This window comes from Trichechus manatus, unplaced genomic scaffold (assembly GCF_000243295.1).
Source record: "Trichechus manatus latirostris isolate Lorelei unplaced genomic scaffold, TriManLat1.0 scaffold00009, whole genome shotgun sequence".
Classification (NCBI taxonomy): domain Eukaryota; kingdom Metazoa; phylum Chordata; class Mammalia; order Sirenia; family Trichechidae; genus Trichechus; species Trichechus manatus.
This window is the reverse complement of record NW_004443945.1, coordinates 4,708,985-4,731,087: the sequence shown is the minus strand read 5'-3', so window position 1 is coordinate 4,731,087 and position 22,103 is coordinate 4,708,985. Positions and strand designations below refer to the sequence as shown.

The window sequence follows — 22,103 nt, the reverse complement described above, 5'->3', positions numbered from 1 at the left end:
ACAGGAGTTTTGTTATGCTAATGAGGCCATACCTGAGTAGGGTTGGTCTAAACCTAATCCTTTCTGAGTGCTATCTTATAAAAAGGGAAGAGACACACACAGGGGAAGACATCGTGTGACCATGGAGGCAGATACATCTCTAAGCCCAGGAATGCCAAAGATTACCGGCAGCTACTAACAGCTGGGAGACAAAGAAGGACCTTCTCCTAGAGCCAAAGCCCTAATTTGAACTTCTATTCCCCAAAACTGTAAGAAAATAAATTCTTTAAAACCCTCACCTGTAGTATTTTTGCTATGGCAGCACTAGGTAACTAAGACTAGGTAACTGAAACGCCCTTAAATGTAGTATAGTTTTGAAGGGAGCTCAGCCTGGAGAATGAGGCCTCTACATAATTTGGCAGGTGCCAGAAACAGGTGATGACTAAACAGAGATCCCGAGGCAGAAACGAGCAGGCTGTCCTCCCTATCTCCAGCCCACACAACCACCTTGGAAAGCTGCAGCAGACAGGTGTAAGGGATATTTCTGAAGCTTACTATCAAGAGAAGTATGGGAAGGAATGTGGTGATAGCTGCACAACTCTGCCAATACACTAAAAACCACTGCATGGTATCCTTTAAATGGAGGAATTGTATGGTATGTGAATTATGTCTCAATGAAGCGGTTATATATATATATAAGAGAGTGAGAAATATGGGAGGCCACTGCAATCAGTAAGTCAGCACTTTAAAAAACACATTCAGGATTTTCTCCTCCCGTTCTTTCTAAATAGACTTGGGTAGCTGACAGATTCCAGGTAAAGGTGTAACGAACCACTTCAGCCCAAAGCTGAACAGAACAGTCCATCTACAGGGACAGGACAATTTAGCTAATGACACTGAGTAGTTAACAAAGTTGCCTCTAAGTTTTTCAGTCATCAGTAAAAACAAAAAATATTTACTTATAACAGAAATACAAGTTTTAGTTTCTGAAAATAATAATAGTACCTCCCTTAGAACGCTGTTATGAAGATTACATCAGATAACACACATAAACTCAGCAAAGTCCTAATGCAGGGCAAACACTCTGGCACAGGTCATTCAGCAGAGGCCTCACTCTCCAGGCTGAGCCCCCTTCAATTTGGTGCTGAGTGAGGGTCCACATCTCCCTTCTGCTCCAGGGCAAGCTAAGCACCAAGCTGATGCAGTCCTTTCTTGGTGCCCACTTTCTTAAGAATTGAATTATCAGCATCATGCAGTCCTATCCTAGTACAGTGCCTGCACATAGGAAATGGTCAAGGAACACTTGGGACTTTTGTTTACTAATGGAAAAGGTAGGCTGAGGCAAGACTATGTAATTCTGGCAGCCAGGCTAAGGGGCAGTATACTGAGCTCTATACTGAGGGAGTGACACGGTCAAAATGGTGACTCACTGAGACCAATCATACAATAGTCTAGGGTAGACTGACTGGGACAAGGAGACCTAACTGGACTCAGCCACAATAATCCCAGGGTGTCGAAAGAAAGTCCTGAACAAGATCAGGCCCAGGCAGTAGACATCAAGGTTTGGTGATGGATTTGCTGGAGGGGAGGCCAAAAGGCAGGGAGGAATCAAAACCATTCTAGGAAACTAAGTCTGGGCAACTGAGAGGGTGGTCCATGAGCAGAGGCACAAGAAGCTTGAAGAAGATTGGGTTTTTTGTTTATAGGGGATGAGAGAAAACCAACTCTTAGACAAATTAAGTGTTTAACAAGTTATTTTGAAGATGATGACAGGATGTTGACCAGACCTTGGAAAAGAGGCTGGAACTAGAGCCAGGGAGGCCAGGGAGGCGTAGACATCTATACGAAGCAGGAAAGATACCTCAACAATAAAGAAGGTTTCAGAGGGACGATAGTAGAGGGCAGAAGCCAGAGTCCGGTGAACCTGGGAGGAAATAGAAGGAAGAAGAGTTGGAGAAAGGAGAGTTGGTGATGGGGGAAAGGAGAAGAATCATGGGAGCCAAGGAAGGTAAATATTTTGAAAAGTTCAAGGTTTCTGCAGCAGCACATCATTACTGCGGTGTGGTGAATTACTATTATATGGCCTTTCTAGCCATGGTCTTGTAACTCCCCAAAATGATCTGCTGGGACTATGCAAATAAGGTATGTAAAACCCTTGCAGGGACTGGACAGGTTACTATGACCATGCAAATAAGATGAATGTGTCCTACCAAGGGGACTGGTCAGTTTTGCCACTCTGCTAGGCTTAAAAAGGCTAATCCCACTGAGGTTCAGGAGGACCTCACTACCATCAAGAGGAAGAGTCTGGAGCAGAATATGTCCTTTGGACCAAGGACGCAGGGTCCCTGCACTGAAAATCTCCTAGACCCAGAAGAAAGCGAACACTGAAGATGGTGAGACAGCAGCAGTGAGCTGAGCGCCTTCGGGCAACAGGCTTGCCAGCAGAGCCAAGAACTATTTAACACTTGCCTATGCAAGGCAGAGGCCTGAGTGTACTCCATGCAGGGTTTGCTTCAGATGATCCTGTGCAGTTTTCCTACAGTAGGGCAGAGTTGAACTCCTCTGTGCAGGAAGCTTTCCAATGGAACTAAAAAAGCTGTAACACTTGCTTGCGCAGGACAGAAACCTGGGTGTGCCCCGTGCAAGGGCTGCATGCCTTCCCCCCAGCAGCGGGGGCATGGGTAGTGTGCTGGCAAGAGAGCCCTGCAGGCCTGGATAGCAGGAGCCAGCAGCAGAGGCTCAGAAGGGCCCAGTGGCAGAAGCAGGAGTCTTCCAGCCAGCAGTGAGCACCAGCAAGGCCCAGCGGCAGAGCAAAAGCTTCAGGAGCCATACAGGCCTCCTGAACAGCATGGTGGTAGCCAGAGGCAGCAGTGACATGAACACAGAATTTGACCTGAACCATGGCGCATTTGCCCGTAACATAAGAATGGACATGGGTAATTTGAAAACAGGTAAGTGGTTCTCCTTGGGGAATCCGCTGTTATTGTTTAACGTTTGCTTTTTTATAAATAATAATGGCTTTCACTTTGTCAACCCTGTGAAAGTGTCTCGTGTGTCTGATCACAGATGAATGTAGCATCCATAGAATGGTTGGTGCCTGTGGGTGTAGGTTTCTCATTCCTAGCAGTCTAACAGCTGCCTGGAAGTTTGAGGCACTGCATTTCTGCACGTGCGATGCAGATAGATAGCATGTACATACAGTTATCACGGACACAGCCAACATTTATTCAGCATCTGTTATATGCCAGGGGAAAAACAAGACACAATTTCTGAGGGGAAAAAAAATTCAAAATTTGTAAGAGAGAAGAGATAATGTTAAGGCTTGGGTATGGTGGCTCAGTGGTTAAAAGCTCGACTGCTAACCAAAAGGTCGGCAGTTCGAATCCACCAGCCACTCCTTGGAAACCCTATGGGGCAGTTCTACTCTGCCCTGTAGGGTCACTATGAATTGGAATTGACTTTACAGCAACGGGTATCTGAGAAGATATGAGACTGGGTTTTAGAACTCTGATAGATTGAGAAGCCTTGGGCAAGAAGAAAAGGGAAGAGAGTCAAGAAGCATATAAATGGTGATATGAGGAAGTATGAGTGTTGGAGCTGAGAATCATGGTATCAAATAGTATGAATTTTACTCAAAAAAGGAGCCCTTGGCCGAGAATAATGGGGACAGAGTGTTTGTGGAGAGTGGTCAGTGTCTGGAATGTTCTTTGCTTGAATATTTGCAGAATTTCTCCTCTGTTCCCAAGAATATCCAATTTATCGTGAGCTTAGATTCTGACATTCCAATCCCTCCATCCCTGGTCATCTGACCCTTCCTAAGTCTCTCTTCTCCATCCCACTCTTGGTGGATGCCTGGCCTCTCCTCATTGACCACAGACTTCCACTGTTGCACAGGGATGGCTGACTCCTCAACAAGCTCCTCTTCTCCCTAGGGAGATTGAATTAGAAAGGCTATATATTTTTTCACCTCAAAAAATTGGTCAGCTAGGCAGCTAGTCTGCCGCAGTGTTGCCAGCAAACCAACAGGTTACTGAAAAAGGGCAAATGGCTCCTTTTTCACTCTTCCCAAGAACTTTGAGACATGTACAACATAAACAAGTTCCTTTCTGAAATAAAAAGCAGCTCAGAGATTGATAATATGATAATCGTTCACATCTCTGCTCACAATAAATATAGATTTTAGAGAACAGGTCTCCTGCTGTTCAAGTCTGAGGCCCTTTGTCCCTGGTGCCCAATAGCAGAACTCCAGCAGAGACGAGAAGCTATTCCCACAGATCTAAATGAATGCCTGCCCCCCTCCATCTGTACTCCTCTGTGACAGGAGCATGGACTGCTTTAATGTAAGTGTCACCAGATCAAGGTACATAAGGGCCACCTCAGATTCACTCCCAGCTGAACCTCACATATTCAATAAAACCATTGGCCAACCCAGTGGCAGCAAGGGACCTAAATGCCAAGACTCGATGGTCAGGGTAAAGCCCCCACCAAGGCTGCTGTGGTCTGAGATGAATGCCTCCTTGTGGTCCCTTCTGAGGGCACCCTTCTCAGCCATGAAAGGAAACACTAAATCTAACTCCTCAGTGGACCTGAGCACCTAAGCTCTCTTCATTTATCCTTGATTTCTCTTTCTAGAGGACTTTCTACTCTCTCTAATAAGAAAAGCATTACCCCTAGGAAAATATCCTAGAGAAATAAGAGCCATCACACAAATACACATAAGCACACCTGTGTTCACTGCAGCATTACTGACAAAAGAAAAAAGGTGGAAACAACCTAAGTGCCCATCAACAGATGAATGGATAAACAAACTATGGTACATACACACAATGGAATACTACACAACGATAAAGAACAATGCAAAACATCTCACAACATGGATGAATCTGGGGGGCATCATGCTGAGTGAAATAAGTCAACTGCAAAAGGACAAATACCGTATGAGACCACTATTATAAAAACTCAAGAAAAGGTTTATGCACAGAAAAAAACAACCTTTGATAGTTATGAGGGAGGGCAGGGGTAGGGAGGGGAAATCACTAACTAGATAGTAGACAAGTGTCAACTCTGGGGAAGGGAAAGACGACACAATACAGGGGAAGTCAGCACAGTTTAACCAAGGCAAACTCATAGAAGTTTCCTAGACACAACCAAACACCTTGAGGGACTGAGTTACTGGGGCTGAGGGCTGGAGACCATAGTCTCGGGGGACATCTAAGTCAACTGGCATAACATAGTTCATAAACAAAATGTTCTACATCCTACTTTGGTAAGTAGCATCTGCGGTCTTAAAAGCTTTCGAGTGGCCATCTGGGATACATCTATCGGTCCCATTCGTTTGGAGCAAAGGAGAATGAAGAAAACCAAAGACATGAGGAAAATATTAGTCCAAAGGACTAATGGACCACATGAACCACAGCTCCACCAGCCTGAGCCCAGAAGAACTAGATGGTGCCCAGCTACCACTACTGATAGCTGTGACAGGGATCACAACAGAGGGTCCCGGACAGAGCTGGAGAAAAATGTACAATGAAATTCAAACTCACAAAAAAAGACCAGACTTACTGGTCAGACAGAGACTGGAGGAGGCCCCGAGATTATGGCCTCCAGACACCCTGCTAACTCAGAATTGAAGCCACTCCTGAAGTCCGCTTTTCAGCCAAAGATTAGACAGGCCTATAAAACAAACGACAACACATATGAGGAACATGCTTCTTAGTTCAATAAAGTATACAAGACCAAATGGGAAACACCTGCCCAAAAGCAAAGATGAGAAGGCAGGAAGGGACAGGAAAACTGGACAAATGGTCACGGGGAACCTGGGGTGGAAAGGGGGAGACATGCTGACACGTTGTGGAGACTGCAAGCAATGTAACAAAGCAAGTGTATAAATTTTTGAATGAGAAACTAATTTGTGCCGTAAACTTTCACCTGAAACAATAAAATTTTTTTTTAAAAAAGCATCATTTGTGGCAGAAAAGTTGAAGGCAAAATAGTCTTCTAGTAGCGTCCACTTTTGTTACTCCCAGACAGCACATCACGGGGCCCTTGCTGCCACCTGTGCTTTCCTTGTTCTCACTTCAGGGGACTCTCACGTGCTCAGAGCCATGGGAAAGCAGAGAGAAATGAGCCCACTCACAGTGTCTTCAAGGGGCCCAATCCAAGTAGGGGGTATAAGTCCAGCCCCTAATTGTGGTATGGGAGAGCCAAATACCACAGGACAAAGGGCATCCCTTCCACTGGGGTCTCCACAGAAGGGGAAGGAAATCAGGTCACCAATATTCAGATGTTTTGAATAATCAGGTTAATAGTCCCTACCCAATCTCCAAAAGTGAAAAAGACCCTACTAGGACGCACCAAGAATGACTGGGACAGCAGTAGATTCTTCCTTTTCATCATGTTTTAAAACTTACTGACAATGAGATGCTGCCAGGGCCACCTCAGAAGAGAAACTACCTCTTAGACTGTGCCTGTCTTTCCTTCAGCACTATGACTGCAGGACTTCTCACATTATTTTGTAATGAATGTTTTTGTTAGTTTCCCATTCTGGAAAATAAGCTCTGTAATGACAGGAATTCTTTATTTGCTCTTCTTTCTGTACCAGGATCTAGTACAATGCCTGGCACACAGCAGGTATTCAAAAAATACTGAATGAATGAACGAGGCTCAGAGAACTGCTGGGCTCAGCTAGGTTCTGAGAACCTGTTGCCTCACCGGCAACCCTTTACACAGAACATTTACCAACATCTACCACTTAGATAATTGTTACAAAGATGAAAACAATGATTTTAAACATCAATTAAAGTTACCCTGCTTATTGGCTAATCATACCATATACTTTCTTTGCCTCAGATTCCTTATCTGCAAAACAGGGTAACAGGGATAACATTACCTAACCTTCCCCAGGCTGTTGGGAAGATAAGACTGAGATTACCTGGCACTTACAATGCTCAGTGAGCTCTAAGTCTCCTTCCTTCCCTCTTTGTTATTTCAAAGTAAAAAAGGTACTGACCTCTCACTTACCTTGCCAATCCTGATGTATGAATTTATAGTATCGAGCAAGTCAGCCTTTTTTTCATTTATAGGCACTTCAGCTAACTCCTTCCCTATTAATTCACCAGACTGATAGCCCATTGTTGTTTCAAATGCAGGATTTGCATACTGGTTGGGGAGATAAAAGAAAAAATATCAAGTGAATTAAAATAAATTTTGAAAAGAGGGTAATCAAGGGTCTTCAACCAAAGCCATCACATTTATTCCCCAGAAGGCTCAGGAACCATGGTGGTTCTAAAACTGCAACAGCACACCCTAGAAAAACCCTGGAGTCCAGAGAAGCTTCTGCTCCAGTGACACCTGGCTGGGCTTTCTGTCGTGTTCTCTTGGGGCCGGGGGTGGGGCTGGGGAGTAGGCCTACTCCCATGTAAACAATGGCAGAGGAAGAATCCACATGGAGACTGCTACAATAGGGCTGTTTGTGATACAAAGGAATACAGCACCAGACTCTTGTTAGTTGCCACTAAATCGACTCTGACTCATAGCAACTTCATGTGTACCAGGTAGAACTGCTCCACAGGGTTTTTCAAGGCTGTGAAAGCAGATAGGAAGCAGATGGCCAGGCCTGTCTTCTGAGGTGCCTCTGGGTGGCTAACAGTTGAGTGCTCAACCACTGGCACCACCCAGGGACTAACCCACACTCTACTTTCACTCCACACACTATCTGACCTCTCCAAGCCACTTAGCCCCTCCGAGGCACAGTCTAACTCATCTGTATAATGGGAATGAAATACTTATTTTACCTGTCTCATAGGATTCAAATGGATTATGCGTGCAGAAAGCAGGCTATAAACTAGGAAATGTTTATAAATGTAAAGCTTTACGGTTATATTTCAAATTGGGCTATAACACTAGGAGAAAATGTATGGAAAGCTGCACATATGCTAATGATGATAAAACAATAATTGACACTGCTTATCAAGGTTCATTTTCCTTATTAAGCACTACAGTAAGGACTTCACACACATTAACTTTGTTCAGTCCTCAGAATGCCCTTATGAAAGGTAGGTTGTTGTTATTATTATTATTCCTATTTGTACAGACAAGGAAGCAGATTCAGATGGATTAAGTGACTTGCTTAAAGTTGCACAGACCTACCAGACACCAAAGCCTGTGCCCTCAACCGCTGCCCTGTGTTGCCTCTCAGGGCACTGATCCCTGAGCAGTGACACTATCAACTCATTACCAAGAAAGGCAGAGGTTAAAACGAAGAACTGGAGTGCCCAGAACTAAAATTAAAGTTGAGCTAATTCTTCTCAGACAAAAGGAACATTTCTCTGGCACAACTCCCTTTTTTGTTGTTATCTAACAGTACAAGTCATGTATCTTAAGTCACTTCTATAAACCCACTTTGATAATAATGGTAGTTTATTCAATCATTCGTAGGTCTGTTAGTTTTGAAATGTTTTAGTTATTTATAGTAAATTTCTTTAAGTGTAAACTATCTGCAGTGAGAAATATGAATACAAACGTGATATTTTCACAGAACATTTTTCTAGCACCTTAACTTTTACTATTTTTTTCTTAGCTATAAGGAATTTATTTTAAATTATGTATTTTATAGATTTTGTTCTGATAATCCACTAAGGAAAAACTGCTCTCCTGAAGTTGAGAAAGAAAAAAAAAAATCGTATTAGAGGAGTACAATGCTAAAATATGAAAGCAAACAAAACAAGAAAGCCAGAAGGACAAATTTCCAAATTAACAAACCTGGATAATGTGGTCTTCACTTGTAATTTCAACTGCTTCTTGACTTTTTTCTAGCGCAGTGAATACCGAGTTACAAGCCCTTTATGGACAGCGAAATAAAGCACTGGTTAATATAAAGACTAAAAATCTAAGACAGTCTTGGAGTATTGCATTTTTTAAATTTTTTTTTTGTCTGATTAAAAAGGTAATACATACACATTCAAGAAAAAAAGGGAGGGACATTAAAGAGCATAAAGAAGAAACAAACATCCCTGGTGCCGCACCCCCCAACCCCTTCCCCGACAGATCATCCCTATTCACAATTTGTTGTCTTTCCTTCCAATCTGAGGAGGGAGTGGGCCAGGGTGGAACACACCTGGGTTCAAATCACAGCCCTTCACTAGCTGTGGTACCCTGGGCAAATAACTGAACCTCCTCAAGTGTACCTTCTCATCCTCTGAAGAGGCCTTGTGAGGACTACACAAGAGAATGGAGTCAAGTATCCAGCACAGAGTCTGGCAGAGAGGAGGCATTCAATCACTTGTAGCTATTATTTGAAACAAATTATTTTCACAAAATTGTGATTGCCTGGAATGACTAGCTTTCTTCACTTGTCTTACATTGTGAGCATTTTCCTATGTCCTTAGTGTTCGAAAACATTTTATTAATTACATAAGTAGCTAATGTTTATTGAAAGAAATTAGAAAATAAAGAATAAGTAAATGAGATACAACTTCATGCCTGCTAGGGTGGCTCTAATAAAAGACAGATAATAACATCTGTTGGCAAGGATATAGAGAAACTGGAACCCTCGTACACTGCTGGTAGGAAGGTAAAACAGTGCAGCCCCTTTGGAAAACAGTCTGGTAGTTCTTCAAATGGTTAAACATAGTTATCATATGATCCAGCAAATCCACTCCTAAGGATATACCCAAGAGAAATGAAAACACAGGTCCATACAAAAACTTGTACACAAATGTTCATAACAGCATTATTCATAACAGCCCAAATGTGGAAACAACCCAAATCTCTACCGATTGATGAGTAGATAAACAAAACGTGGTATATCCATACAATGGAATATTATTCAGCCATAAAACAAAATGAAGTACTACAACATGGATGAACCTTGAAAACACTGTGCTAAGTAAAGAAGCCAGCCACAAAAGGCTATGTATTGTATGATTCCACTTATATAAAATGTTGAGAATAGGCAAATCTGTAAAAACAGAAAGTAGATTAGTGGTTGTCTAGGGCTGAGGGGAATGGAAGAAATAGGGGGACTGGAAAGCGATGGCTAAGGGGTGCAGGTTTTCTGTTTGGGGGTAATGAAAATATTCTAAAATTGTCTGTGGTGATGAATGTACAACTCTGTGAATATACTAAGAGCTACTAAATTGTGTACTTTTAATGGGTGAATTATCTGGTATGTGAATTATATCTCAATAAAACTGCTAATAAAATAAATGAGCTCAAATCATCTGAAATGCCAACACCTAGACATATCAATTTATGCTCTAGACATTTTCTTATGTAAATATCTACCATATATACATATATATGATACATACACATATACACATACCCCATATTTTTACACAAATAATGCATACTTTCTAAGGTTGTCAGCTGTGTCCTCCCCCTGTGAGGTATTTTCATTAGTGCTGCTATGCCATTTTCCTTTTTTTTTTTACATGTTGCTTAAAACAAAAAAATTAGCATAGCATGCTTACAAAAATACCTTGGGTGGTGGGGGGAGGGCGCAGCTGGCAAACAAATGTAGAAGGTGTGCATTATTTGTGTAAAACTATGGTGTGTGTGTGCATATTTATAAAAAGAGTCATGTGCTACAGTTTTATAATCTGCTTTTCTCACTTAACAATATACATTAATATATTTTCATATCAATAAAACAATTTTTAATCATCAGCTTTTATAATTGTATAATATTCTATTGTAAGGTTATGTTGTAATTCATTCAACAAATCCCGTATTACTAGACACTTAGGTTGCTTCTGGGTTTTTTTCTTGCACAAGGAATATCCTAAAGGATGTAGTAGAGATTCTCTTGCCTCAGAAGAAGAAAAAAAGAAACTAACTGCTTGTTCCTAAACTTTAGCAATACTGATAAGACAACTGTAAGAATAACAATGCTTTTACATTATTCCTGGTATTATTGAATTGTCTTGCTAAACAAGACAAAGCAGCTTAGCTAACAGAAATTAGCTATTTCTTGGTACATAAAAAACCAAGAGATGGTATGTGAATTATACCTCAATAAAGCTGTTATTTAAAAAATTAAAACAAGAAGTAAGTTCCCACTTCTGATATAACAAGCTTGGAGGAAATGGAGCTGTGAGAAATTTGTCATTCTTTTTAATTTTTGCAGATCTGGTAAATAAAAAATGGCATATCATTTGCATTTCTTTAATTACTAGTGAGGCTATATATCTCTGTTCATGTTTATTAACCATTTATATCTCTTGTGAACTCTTAACCATATCTTTCAAAATTTTTTTCTGCTGGGATGCTTCCTTCTTCAATTGGTTCATGAAAGCTCTTTACATATTTAGGATAACCTAATGTCTGCTCTGTATGTTACAAACATTTTTTCTAGTTTGTCATCTGTCTAAATTTTTAAATTTTTTTAAAGGTTGTTTTATTTTTTAGAACTGTAAACAAACTTAACATTTTTATGCTGTCTAATCTGATCCTCTTCATTTATGGAATCTTTATGCCATGCTGAGAAAACACTTCATCATCCAATTATATATGTTTACTTATATTTTTAGTACTTATGTGGTCCTATTTTTTACATTTAAATCTTTAATTTATTGGAGTTTATTTTTTAGCAGAGTGTGAGACAGGAATATAATTTAATTTTCTTTCCAAATAATTAACTAGTTGTCACAATTTTATTCAATGAAAAGTCCACTCTTTCTCCTGTTGATTTCAAATGCCATGTAGATCATATACTAAATTCTTAAATGTACTCAAGTCTGTTTCTGGACTTTACAATCCAGCTCACTGATCTAGCAGTTACACAAAGTTGCTTGTTACAGCTTTTAAATGCACTTTTATACCCAGTAGAACAACTCTCTGTTTTCCCCAGTTCTCTAGCCCTACATTTTCTCCTTCTCTTCACATTTTTATATCTCCATTTGGCTGTCAGCGGGAGCACAGAGGATGCGGCAGGGCATGATGGGAGACGAGGCCAGAGAGGTGAGTGGTAGACAGGCCATGGAGAACCCTGTAGGCCACATTTTGGAGTTTGGACTTTACCTTGGAGGCAGCAGGGGGTAACAGAACAGTAACACAAATGGAGTAATGTGTTACTGCAGTGTGGAGAGTGGACAAGAAAGGATCAAGACTAGATGTGGGGAGACGAAACTGGCTGTTTCAATCATCCAGGTAGGAGATGATAATGACCTAAACTAACAGAACAGCAGTGAAGATGAAGCAAGTGAACAGATTCCAAAGGTACTTAGGAATTAAAATCAATAGGATGTGGTTAGTGACTGGATTTAGGGATGAGTGAAGGACACAGGGTTTCTGCATTCTTTCAACATTAAATATTTTTCTATTTTTCTTGCTCTACAAGGAACCAGGCTTTTATTTATATTTCACTTCTTCAAAAAACTTTATCAAGAGCAAATTATAAAACACTTATAGTAAAGAAGAAAACAGGTCATCTCCAAGAGATAACCAATGTTTATAATAATAGGGGGTGTGTGTGTATAGTAGAAGTATTTATTTTTTTCTTAAAACAGATAATTGAGTATATACAGCTTTGTATCCTGCTTGTTTTCATTTAGTAGTATTTTGGTACCCCTACTTTAAATGAGGGTAATCACTAAGGTGACCACCAGAAATCAAGGCAGACTCTACAAAGTCTGTATGATGAGAGGTGGCACCCTGCCAACCCCTCCCCACTGCCACATCCCATTTTAGCAATAGGTCAGTTATGGCTACAAAGTAAACCCATAACCGAAGTTCTCACTTGTAACACTGGCCCGTGTGGCCCAGTGGGCTTTCCAAAAGTGGTAGAATTACCTGAGTTTCAGTTGGGATCGCACTTCTCCATACTCCAGCTGGATTAGTTCATTGTAACAGGCCATGATGCTAGGGTTTTCTACATACCTCTACAACAGAAAGGGAAATTATGTGGATAAACAAATGTGCATCTTTAGATAATTATGAATATCAATACAAATAAGCAATTCTTTTCAACATATTCCTTAATTGGGAATTGGGACACTGAAATCTAAAAAATACTTTATTATCATTAGTGATGCACAGAAGATAAGAGATGAAGTTTACAGGCACGAAATTGGCTTTTCAAAAAATACAGTTTAAGAATGCTTTTCTTTCAGTGCTTTGAGTTGAGTAAAGAGGATTTTGATGGTCTTCATGGCACTGATAAAGCAGAGGCTAAAATATGGAGGAGACCATTTTTTAACTAAAGTCCTATTAATATTAGGCTTTTATAGAGTATATTGACTTATTTAAGAGCAATAGTTAATCCTCTGTAAATTCATATAAGCTCACAGTAAGTGAAAATATGCTTCCATTTCTATTTACACCTGTATTTTAACTCAACTCAACCTTAACTCAGGCAACACTTTGCTACCCTGTTGTTATTGTTGTTGTTAGGTCCATTGAGTCATAGTGACCCTCTGTACAACAGAACAAAACACTGCCCTGTCCTGAGCCATCCTCACAATCTTTGCTATGTTTGAGCCCATTATTGCATCCACTGTGTCAATCCATCTCGTTGAGGGTCTTCCTCTTTTTCCCTGACCCTCTACTTTACCAAGCATGATGTCGTTCTCCAGGGAATGGTCCCTTCTGATAACATGTCCAAAGTATGTGAGATGAAGTCTCGCCATCCTCGATTCTAAGGAGCATTCTGGCCATACTTCTTCCAAGACAGATTTATTTGTTCTTCTGGCAGTCCATGATATATTCAATATTCTTTGCCAACAACATAATTCAAAGGCATCACTTCTTCTTTGGTCTTCCTTATTCAATGTCCAGCTTTCACATGCATATGAGGTGACTGAAAATATCATAGCTTGGTTCAGGTGTACTTTAGTCCTCAAAGTGACATCTTTGCTTTTCAACACTTTAAAGAGTGATTTGCAGCAGATTTTCCCAATGCAATGTGTCGTTTGATTTCTTGACTGTTGTTTCCATGGGTGTTGACTGTGGATCCTAGTAAGTGAAATCCTTGACAACGTCAATCTTTTCTCGGTTTATCATGATGTTGCTTATTGGTCCCGTTGTGAGGATTTTTGTTTTATGTTGAGGTGGAATCCATACTGAAGGCGTAGTTTTTGATCTTCATCAGTAAGTGCTTCAAGTTCTCTTCACTTTCAGCAAGCAAGGTTGTGTCATCTGCATGTCGTAGGTTGTTAATGAGTCTTCCTCCAATCCTGATGCCACATTCTTCTTCATATAGTCCAGCTTCTCGGATTACTTGCTCAGCATACAGATTGAATACATATGGTGAAAAGATACTACCTTGGCGCATACCCTTTTTGATTTTAAACCATGCAGTATCCCCTTGTTCTGTTCGAAGGACTGCCTCTTGGTTATGTACAGGTCCCACATGAGCACAATTAAGTGTTCTGGAATTCCCATTCTTTACAATGTTATCCATAATTTGTTATGATGCACAGTTGGATGCCTTTGCATAGTCAATAAAACACAGGTAAACATCCTTCTGGTATTCTCTGCTTTCAGCCAAGATCCATGTGACATCAGCAATGATATCCCTCGTTCCATGTCCTTTTCTGAATCTGGAATTGAATTTCTGGTACCTCCCTGTCGATGTACTGCTGTGTCTTAGTCATCTAGTGCTGCTGTAACAGAAATACCACAAGTGGATGGCTTTAACAAAGAAATTTATTCTCTCACAGTCTAGTAGGCTAGAAGTCCAAATTCAGGGAGTCAGTTCCAGTGGAAGGCTTTCTCTGTCTGTCGGCTCTAGGAGAAGTCCTTGTCATCAATCTAGGAGCTTCTCTGTGCAGTAACCTCAGGTCCAAAGGATGTGCTCTACTCCCAGCGTTGCTTTTTTGGTGCTACGAGGGCCCCCTGTCTCTCTGCTAGCTTCTCTCTTTTATATCTCAAAAGAGATAGGATTTAGACAAAATCTAATCTTGTAGATTGCCTCCTGCCTCATTAACATAACTGCTGCTAATCCCATCTCATCACATCATAGAGACAGGATTTACAACAAATAGGAAAATCACATCAGATGACAAAATGGTGGACAATCACACAATACTGGGAATCATGACCTAGCCAAGTTGACAGATTTTTGGGGGGCACAATTCAATTCATGACATGCTGCAACTGCTTTTGAACGATCTTCAGTGAAATTTTATTTGAGTGTGATATAATGATATTGTTCAATAACTGCCACATTCTATTGGATCACCTTTCTTTGGAATGGGCATGTATATGGATCTCTTCTAGTATACAGGTCTCTTCCAGTAGGTTGGCTAGGTAGCTGTCTTCTAAATTTCTTGGCATGGACAAGTGAGTGCTCCTAGCGTTGTATCCGTTTGTTGAAACATCTCAATTGGTGTTCCGTCAATTCCTGGAGCCTTGTTTTTTGTCAATGCCTTCAGGGCAGCTTGGACTTCTTCCTTTGGTACCATTGCTTCTTGATTATACGCTACCTCCTGAAATGGTTGAATGTTGATCAATTCTTTCTGGTACAGTGACTCTGTGTATTCCTTCTAACTTCTTTTGATGCTTTCTTCATTGTTCAATTTTTTGCCCATAGAGTCCTTCAATATTGCATATCGAGGCTTGAATTTTTTCTTCAGTTCTTTCAGCTTAAGAAATGCCGAGCATGTTCTCCCCTTTTGGGTTTCTAAGTCTAGGCCTCTGCACATTTCATTATAATACTTTGCCTTCTCAAGCCTCCTTTGTAATCTTTTGTTCAGCTCTTATGTGATCGTTTCTTCGGTTTGCTTTAGCTACTTTATGTTCAAGAGCAAGTTTCAGAGTCTCTTCTGATATCCATTTTGGTGTTTTCTTTCTTGCCTGTCTTTTTAATGACCTCTTGCTTTCTTCATGTATGATGTCCTTGATGTCAGCCCACAATTGGTCTGGGCTTCAGTTGTCAGTGTTCAATGCGTCAAATCTATTCTTGAGATGGTCTCTAAACTCAGGTGGGATATACTCAAGGTTGTATTTTGGCTCTTGTGGACTTGTTTTAATTTTCTTCAGCTTCAACTTGAACTTGCATATGAGCAACTGATGGTCTGTTCCACAGTTGGCCCCTGTCCTTTTTTGACTGATGATTATTGAGCTTCTCTATCTTCCCTTTCCACAGATGTAGTCAATTTGATTCCTGTGTACTCCATCTGGCAAGGTCCATGTGTATAGTTGCCATTTATATTGTTGGAAAAAGGTATTTACAATGAAGAAGTTGTTGGTCTTGCAAAATTCTGTCATACGATCTCTGGCGTCATTTCTATCACCAAGGCCATATTTCTCCAACAGATAAGTGGTGGTTTGCTACACTAACGACTAACAACAGCACAACTAAGCCAAGAAATGATTATCCTCCATGGCAGAGGGACTGATAAAAGTCATGGATTTGCCAAGTATTTCTTATTGCTGGGGACATTAGCTGTTTTTTGCAGCAACATTTACATAAGGGAAACATCTCATGCCAATTAAAGAAAATTACATGGATCTGAGAAGCACAGACCCACCCCACTAAATTATGTATCCCATGAAGATATCTTAGAAGCCACTGTGTTCTGACACATTGTTCCATTCAGATTTAAAAAAAAAAAAAAAAATCTGTGAACATTTACTCATCCCTATTCCTGTGAGCCCTGGTGGCACAGTGGTTAAGAGCTCAGTTGCTAACCAAAATGTTGGCAGTTCGAATCTACCAGCTGCTCCCTGGAAACCCTATGGGGCAGTTCTACTCTGTCCTATAGGGTTGCTATGAGTCAGAACCAACTTGATGGCAATCATTTTTTTTTTTTCCTTTGGTTTATTTCTATGAACAGTTCTTTGCTTTTACCCGCTCAATAAATGGATTACACCCTATCTGACTGTGGAGGAAGCTGAGGCCTAAGAGATGGGGCATCTGCAGCCTACTATCTCCAAGTCTGAGTCTGATGCAGGGCCCCTTCCAGAGTTCCTTCAGTTGCCAGGGCAAAGGCAGATGTCCCCAACTGAACAGCAATCAGGGTCCTGTCCGGGTATCAGGCAACCTAACGATCCAATTCCAGATGATGCACAAAAGCAAAAGATCTCAAATAAGTCTACCATTGCAATGAATTACAAAACAAGCATCAAAACTTAAGTACGAGCCACTAAAAGCAAAAGTGGTGAAAGTCAATTTTTTGTTGTGGGAGATCAACAGAATTTTAGATTGATAGTTGAAACAATTAAGTTCACTGACTCATTTTCTTTGTTGTAGAATATGTGGAATATTCTTTTTGTAGAAAATGTGGTATATAGTAACAATCTTAGTATCCTGCATCCACCAAAAATTTTATAATCTAGTTCATCTCATTCCATTAAAATGGCATACTACTCCAGTTTTGTGTTCAATCACTAATATTATAGTCACATTTAAAAAAGAAGTATCGTGGACAGCTTAAGACACACACATACATATATATATATATATATAACTCACATATCTTGTTCGAATGTGTGAGTAAGCAGAGGAAGGTGCACCACAGATTATCAGTGTTTACAGCCCTCACATGCCTTAATCCCGCCCTGTTTTACCTCCACCACCTCTTCACAAACTTGCGTAACGCCTTAGGTTTGCTAAAATAATCCAGAAATTAAATACTAAGCTATTATTTATATTTCCCTTTTGTTATGGCCCTTCTGTTGCAAGGATATTATATGTTCTATTCATTTAGGCCTAAGAGATAGATAGATAAAATTAAACACACACATATGCACACATGTATGTACACAGAGAGAGAGGAAAAAAAGGAGAGCCAGAGAAAGAGGAAGGTAGTGTGAGAGAACATGCACATGGCAGGCTTCATTGCTCTCCACTTTTCCTCTCCTCTTCATCTTCCCTTATCTTGCAGTTTCTGCTCTAGGTCATTTCTTAGATGGTCAGTCTTTTCTCAGTTATTTTCCTCAGATAGGGTTCTTAGGGGAATTTATCTCTGATTTTTATGTATACTCCCAAGTATCTTTCTTTTGCCCTGAAAGGTGAACGGCAACATGGCTGGTGAAATTCTTGGGTTGCAGTCTCTTTCTACAATCACTGATTGAACTAGACGTTATTATTACTGTTTTATATTCACCATTTTCTTTGCTCTTCATTCCTCCTCGCATTTCAGATCTTCTACCTGGGATCACCTTCCTTCTGCTTTAACGATAACCTTTAGAATTTCCTTTTGTGAGGGTCTGCTAGTTATGAACTCCCTGTTTTCATCTTTCTGAAAGTCTTTATTTCATCCCCATTTTTAAACGATATTTATGCTGGGTATAAAATTCTAGGTTGGCAATTATTTTTTCCTACCACATTAAAAATATTATTCCACTGTCTTCTGATTTCCATTTGTTGCTGTTGACAGCTATCAGTCTGTCATTCTTTTGAAGGTAATCTTTTTTCTCTGGCTTATTTAAAGATCTTCTCTATGTTTTTGGGGATTCACTATGATGTATCTTCTTTTCATTTACTCTACTTTGGATTTGTTGAAGTTTTTGAATCTGTGGACTGCAGTCTTTCATCAGTTCTGGAAAATTCTCAGTCGTTCACTCTTCAAATATTTCCTCTGCCCCATTCTCTCTCCTCTCCTTCTGGAACTTCAATTATATATATGCTAAACCTTCACACACTATTCTCCACTTTTTTTTTTAACCTTTCTAACTGATTTTGTATCTCTGTGCTACATGCTGGATAATTTCTGCTGATCTATTGTCTAAGTTTAAAATTTTTCAGTTGTGTTTTTCATTTCTCCAAACTCTATTTTGTTATGTTTAAAATCTGTTATGTCACTTTTTAGTTTCCTATTCCTTTCTGATATTTTCAAGCTTTTGTTGTCTTTTATTTCTTTACATATAATATGCATAATTACTTTATAATTCATGTCTGAAAATTCTACTATCTGAGGAGTGTGCGGGTCTGTTTCTGCTGTCTTGCACCCCTCGTCCCTCAGCAGTTCTTAGTCATGATGTCTTGACTCCTTGTGAATTGGTTAGCTTTGCCTGAGTGCTTGCCTGTTGCTCTTTTTTTTTTTTTAATTTTTTTATTGTACTTTAGATGGTTTACAGAACAAATAGTTTCTCATTAAACAGTCAGTACACATATTGTTTTATGACATTGGTTAACAACCCCACGACATATGAACACTCTCCTTTCTTGACCTTGAGGACCTTTTTTTCGGTGAAAATATACATAGCCAAAGTTACACCACTTTGAAAGTTTCTACATGTATAACTCAGTGACATCGATTACATTCTTCCAGTTGTGCTGCTATTCTCACTATCCTTTTCCAAATTATTCCATCACCATTATCTTCAACTCACTGTCCTCTAGGCTTCCCATCAAACCTTTTGAGTTGCTGTTGTCGATTTGATCTCACATAGATAATTCTTTTTCCTTTTTTTTTGTACCTTAGATGAAGGTTTGCAGAACAAATAGTTTCTCAGTTAAACAGTACACATATTGCCCTATGACAATGGTTAACAACCCCATGACATGTCAACACTGTCCCTTCTCAAACTTGGGTTCCCTATTACCAGCTTTCCTGTCCCCTCCTGCCTTCTAGTCCTTGCTCCTGGGCTGGTGTGCCTCATTAGTCCTGTTCTGTTTTATGAGGCTGTCCAATCACCGGCTGAACAGTGAACTTCGGGAGGGGTTTCACCACTGAGCTGAAAGGGTGTCCGGGGGCCATACTCTCGGGGTTTCTTCAGTCTTTCAGGCCAGTAAATCTGGTCTTTTTTTGTGAGTTAGAATTCTGTTCTATACCCTTTTCCAGCTCTGTCCAGGACCCTCTATTGTGATCCTGGTCAGAGCAGTCAGGGGTGGTAGCCGGGCACCATCTAGCTGTACTGGGCTCAGTCTGGTGGAGGCCATGGTAGCTGTGGTCCAGTAGTCCTTTGGACTAATCTTTTCCTTGTATCTTGTTCTCTTCATTCTCCCTTGCTCCCAAAGGGGTGAGACCAGTGGAGTATCTTACATGGCTGCTCACAGGTTTTTAAGACCCTGGGTGCTACTCACCAAGGTAGAATGTTGAACATTGTCTTTATAAACTGTGTTATGCCAATTGAGCTAGATGTTCCCCGAGACCATCGTCCCCACAGCCCTCCGCCCAGCAAGTCAGTCCCTCAGGGAGTTTTGAAGTGTCTATGGAGCTTCCATGACCTTTCCTTTTACAAGCTGTGCTGGCTTCCCCAGTAGTGTGTACTGTCTGACCCGTCACCAAAGTTACCACCTATCTATTTAGTTTCCCCCCACTCCTCCCATCCCTCATAACCAACAAAGATTGTTTCTTTTTGTGTATAAACTTTTACATGAGTTATACAGTAGAGCTCTCATACAATATTTGTCCTTTTGTGGTTGACTTATTTCACTCAGCATAATGTCCTTCAGTTTTGTTCCTCTTACTCTCCTGTGCTGAGTTCCTTTTGTTTGTGGATTTTTTTTTCATTTCTTTTGTTTTTGTTTGTACTGAGACTTTATGGTTTTCTTCTTTATTTTGATGTGTAGGTTTGTTAACTTTCTTTGTGGTTACCTTGAAATTTACCCTTATCTTCCTAGATTTGAACCAGTCTATGATTACTTGGTATCACTTGACTTCCTCTCCATTAGAAGGTTCTATATCTACACTGTTTATTCCCTCTTTTATTGTTCTGATGCTGTTGTCATTTACAGATTAACCTCTCTGGTTCCCTTTTGTAATGCCTGTTGCTCTTGAACAACTACTTGTGGAGATTTTCCAAGGCCAAAGATAAAGGTGTCTTCCTCTGGGAAGGATTTATATTTGCTTCTGCCAGGAACCTAGCAGTACTCCTCTTCCAGAACCACTATAAACTAAATTCATGGCTTGAAGTTTCTTGGCTACCTCACTGATACAAATTTGAGCTACAAATCTGCCCAAGGGTCAGCCTTACTTAAGTTTTCTCCATCATGATTTCTAAGGCCTCATTTGCAACCTACTTTACCATGGGATATGTTTTTATGGAGCCTTGGTGGTGCCAGTGATTAAGCGTTCGGCTGCTAACCAAAAGGTCAGCAGTTTGAATCCACCACCTGCTCCTTGGAAACTCTATGGAGCAATTCTACTCTGTCCTATAGGGTCGCTATGAGTCAGAATCAACTCAATGGCAACAAGTTTGGTTTGGACTGAGGCTCCCAGCAGACTTTTGGGTTAGGAGAAACCAATAGATTAGAGCTGGGGTGGAAGAAAACAGAGTAGTGTTTGGGTTGCCTTATTTATAGAATCCCTGAAGTAGTCTTAAAAGTTGCAAGTATCCATATAAGCATTATAAAAATATATCCCGTGGTATCATTTTAATGAGTAAAGCATTAAAGATTTTATTATGTTTATATGACTAGCAGACATAGTTTTAAGAGAATAAGAAAGTAGAGTGTGGTAGATTAGACTATTCAGTTATAAAGTTACACCAAACAGTAACACAGTATAAGGACATTTTTTTTTTAACTTCGAATTAATTCAAAACTTTTGCTGAGCACTGAACTGAGAAAAAATAATTTCTCACACTGAATTATACTTGTATAACAAAGAAGCCGGTACATACCCTTGTAAAGCCAGCAGCAATGAGGGGCATGACAGATGACTCTTCTCTATCTCCCCTTCAAAAGAACATGGTAAAAGGTTAGAGAAAGTTTTATCAATTATATCTCACTCCTTTAACTATTCATTAATTTACGTAATACTGCTACTGGGCTGTCATATAATGAGTACTTTTAGATGAATCAGATTAATATAAAAATTTAAAGTATAAAGTTGAAAACAATTTTCTGTTTCAATTTCACATTTAGTTTTTTGGCAGTATATATTAATACTGAGATTATATTAGCAGCTAGAATACAGGGATGTGCATATGCCTATTTAATATGTAAAAACTTAAGTTTAAACTAAATTATCTCCTATTTGCTTCTACTTTCAGTTTATTTAAAAAAAAAAGTTAGAAGTTCCCTCCTCCCCCTAACAGCTCAGGATACAAGTTTAAAAGACACAGAAATATTTCTTACATCTATAAAAATATATAACCTAAATAACATTTATTTGAATACTACCCTCCTCCTCACATATTTCTATTCTTTCCTCACCTTCAACTGAAGGATGAAATACAAGACTTTCCCCCATTTCTATTAAATTCAAATCTTCATGGAAATCTGAGTTAGA

At 39.9% G+C, this 22,103-nt stretch overlaps 1 protein-coding gene across 2 annotated transcripts in view; it reads right to left on the bottom strand.

The window, feature by feature from the left end:
• Positions 1 to 22,103, bottom strand: part of PDE8A (phosphodiesterase 8A) — a 166,612-nt gene that overhangs the window by 43,569 nt on the left and 100,940 nt on the right. For both annotated transcript variants that reach the window (XM_004370662.2, XM_023725970.1), the window contains exons 5-8: positions 21,493 to 21,547; positions 12,772 to 12,860; positions 8,740 to 8,818; positions 7,000 to 7,137 (exon numbers count right to left, since the gene is read on the bottom strand). In XM_004370662.2, the coding sequence (XP_004370719.2) occupies positions 7,000 to 7,137; positions 8,740 to 8,818; positions 12,772 to 12,860; positions 21,493 to 21,547 (361 nt within the window). The remainder of the gene's footprint in view (positions 1 to 6,999; positions 7,138 to 8,739; positions 8,819 to 12,771; positions 12,861 to 21,492; positions 21,548 to 22,103) is intronic.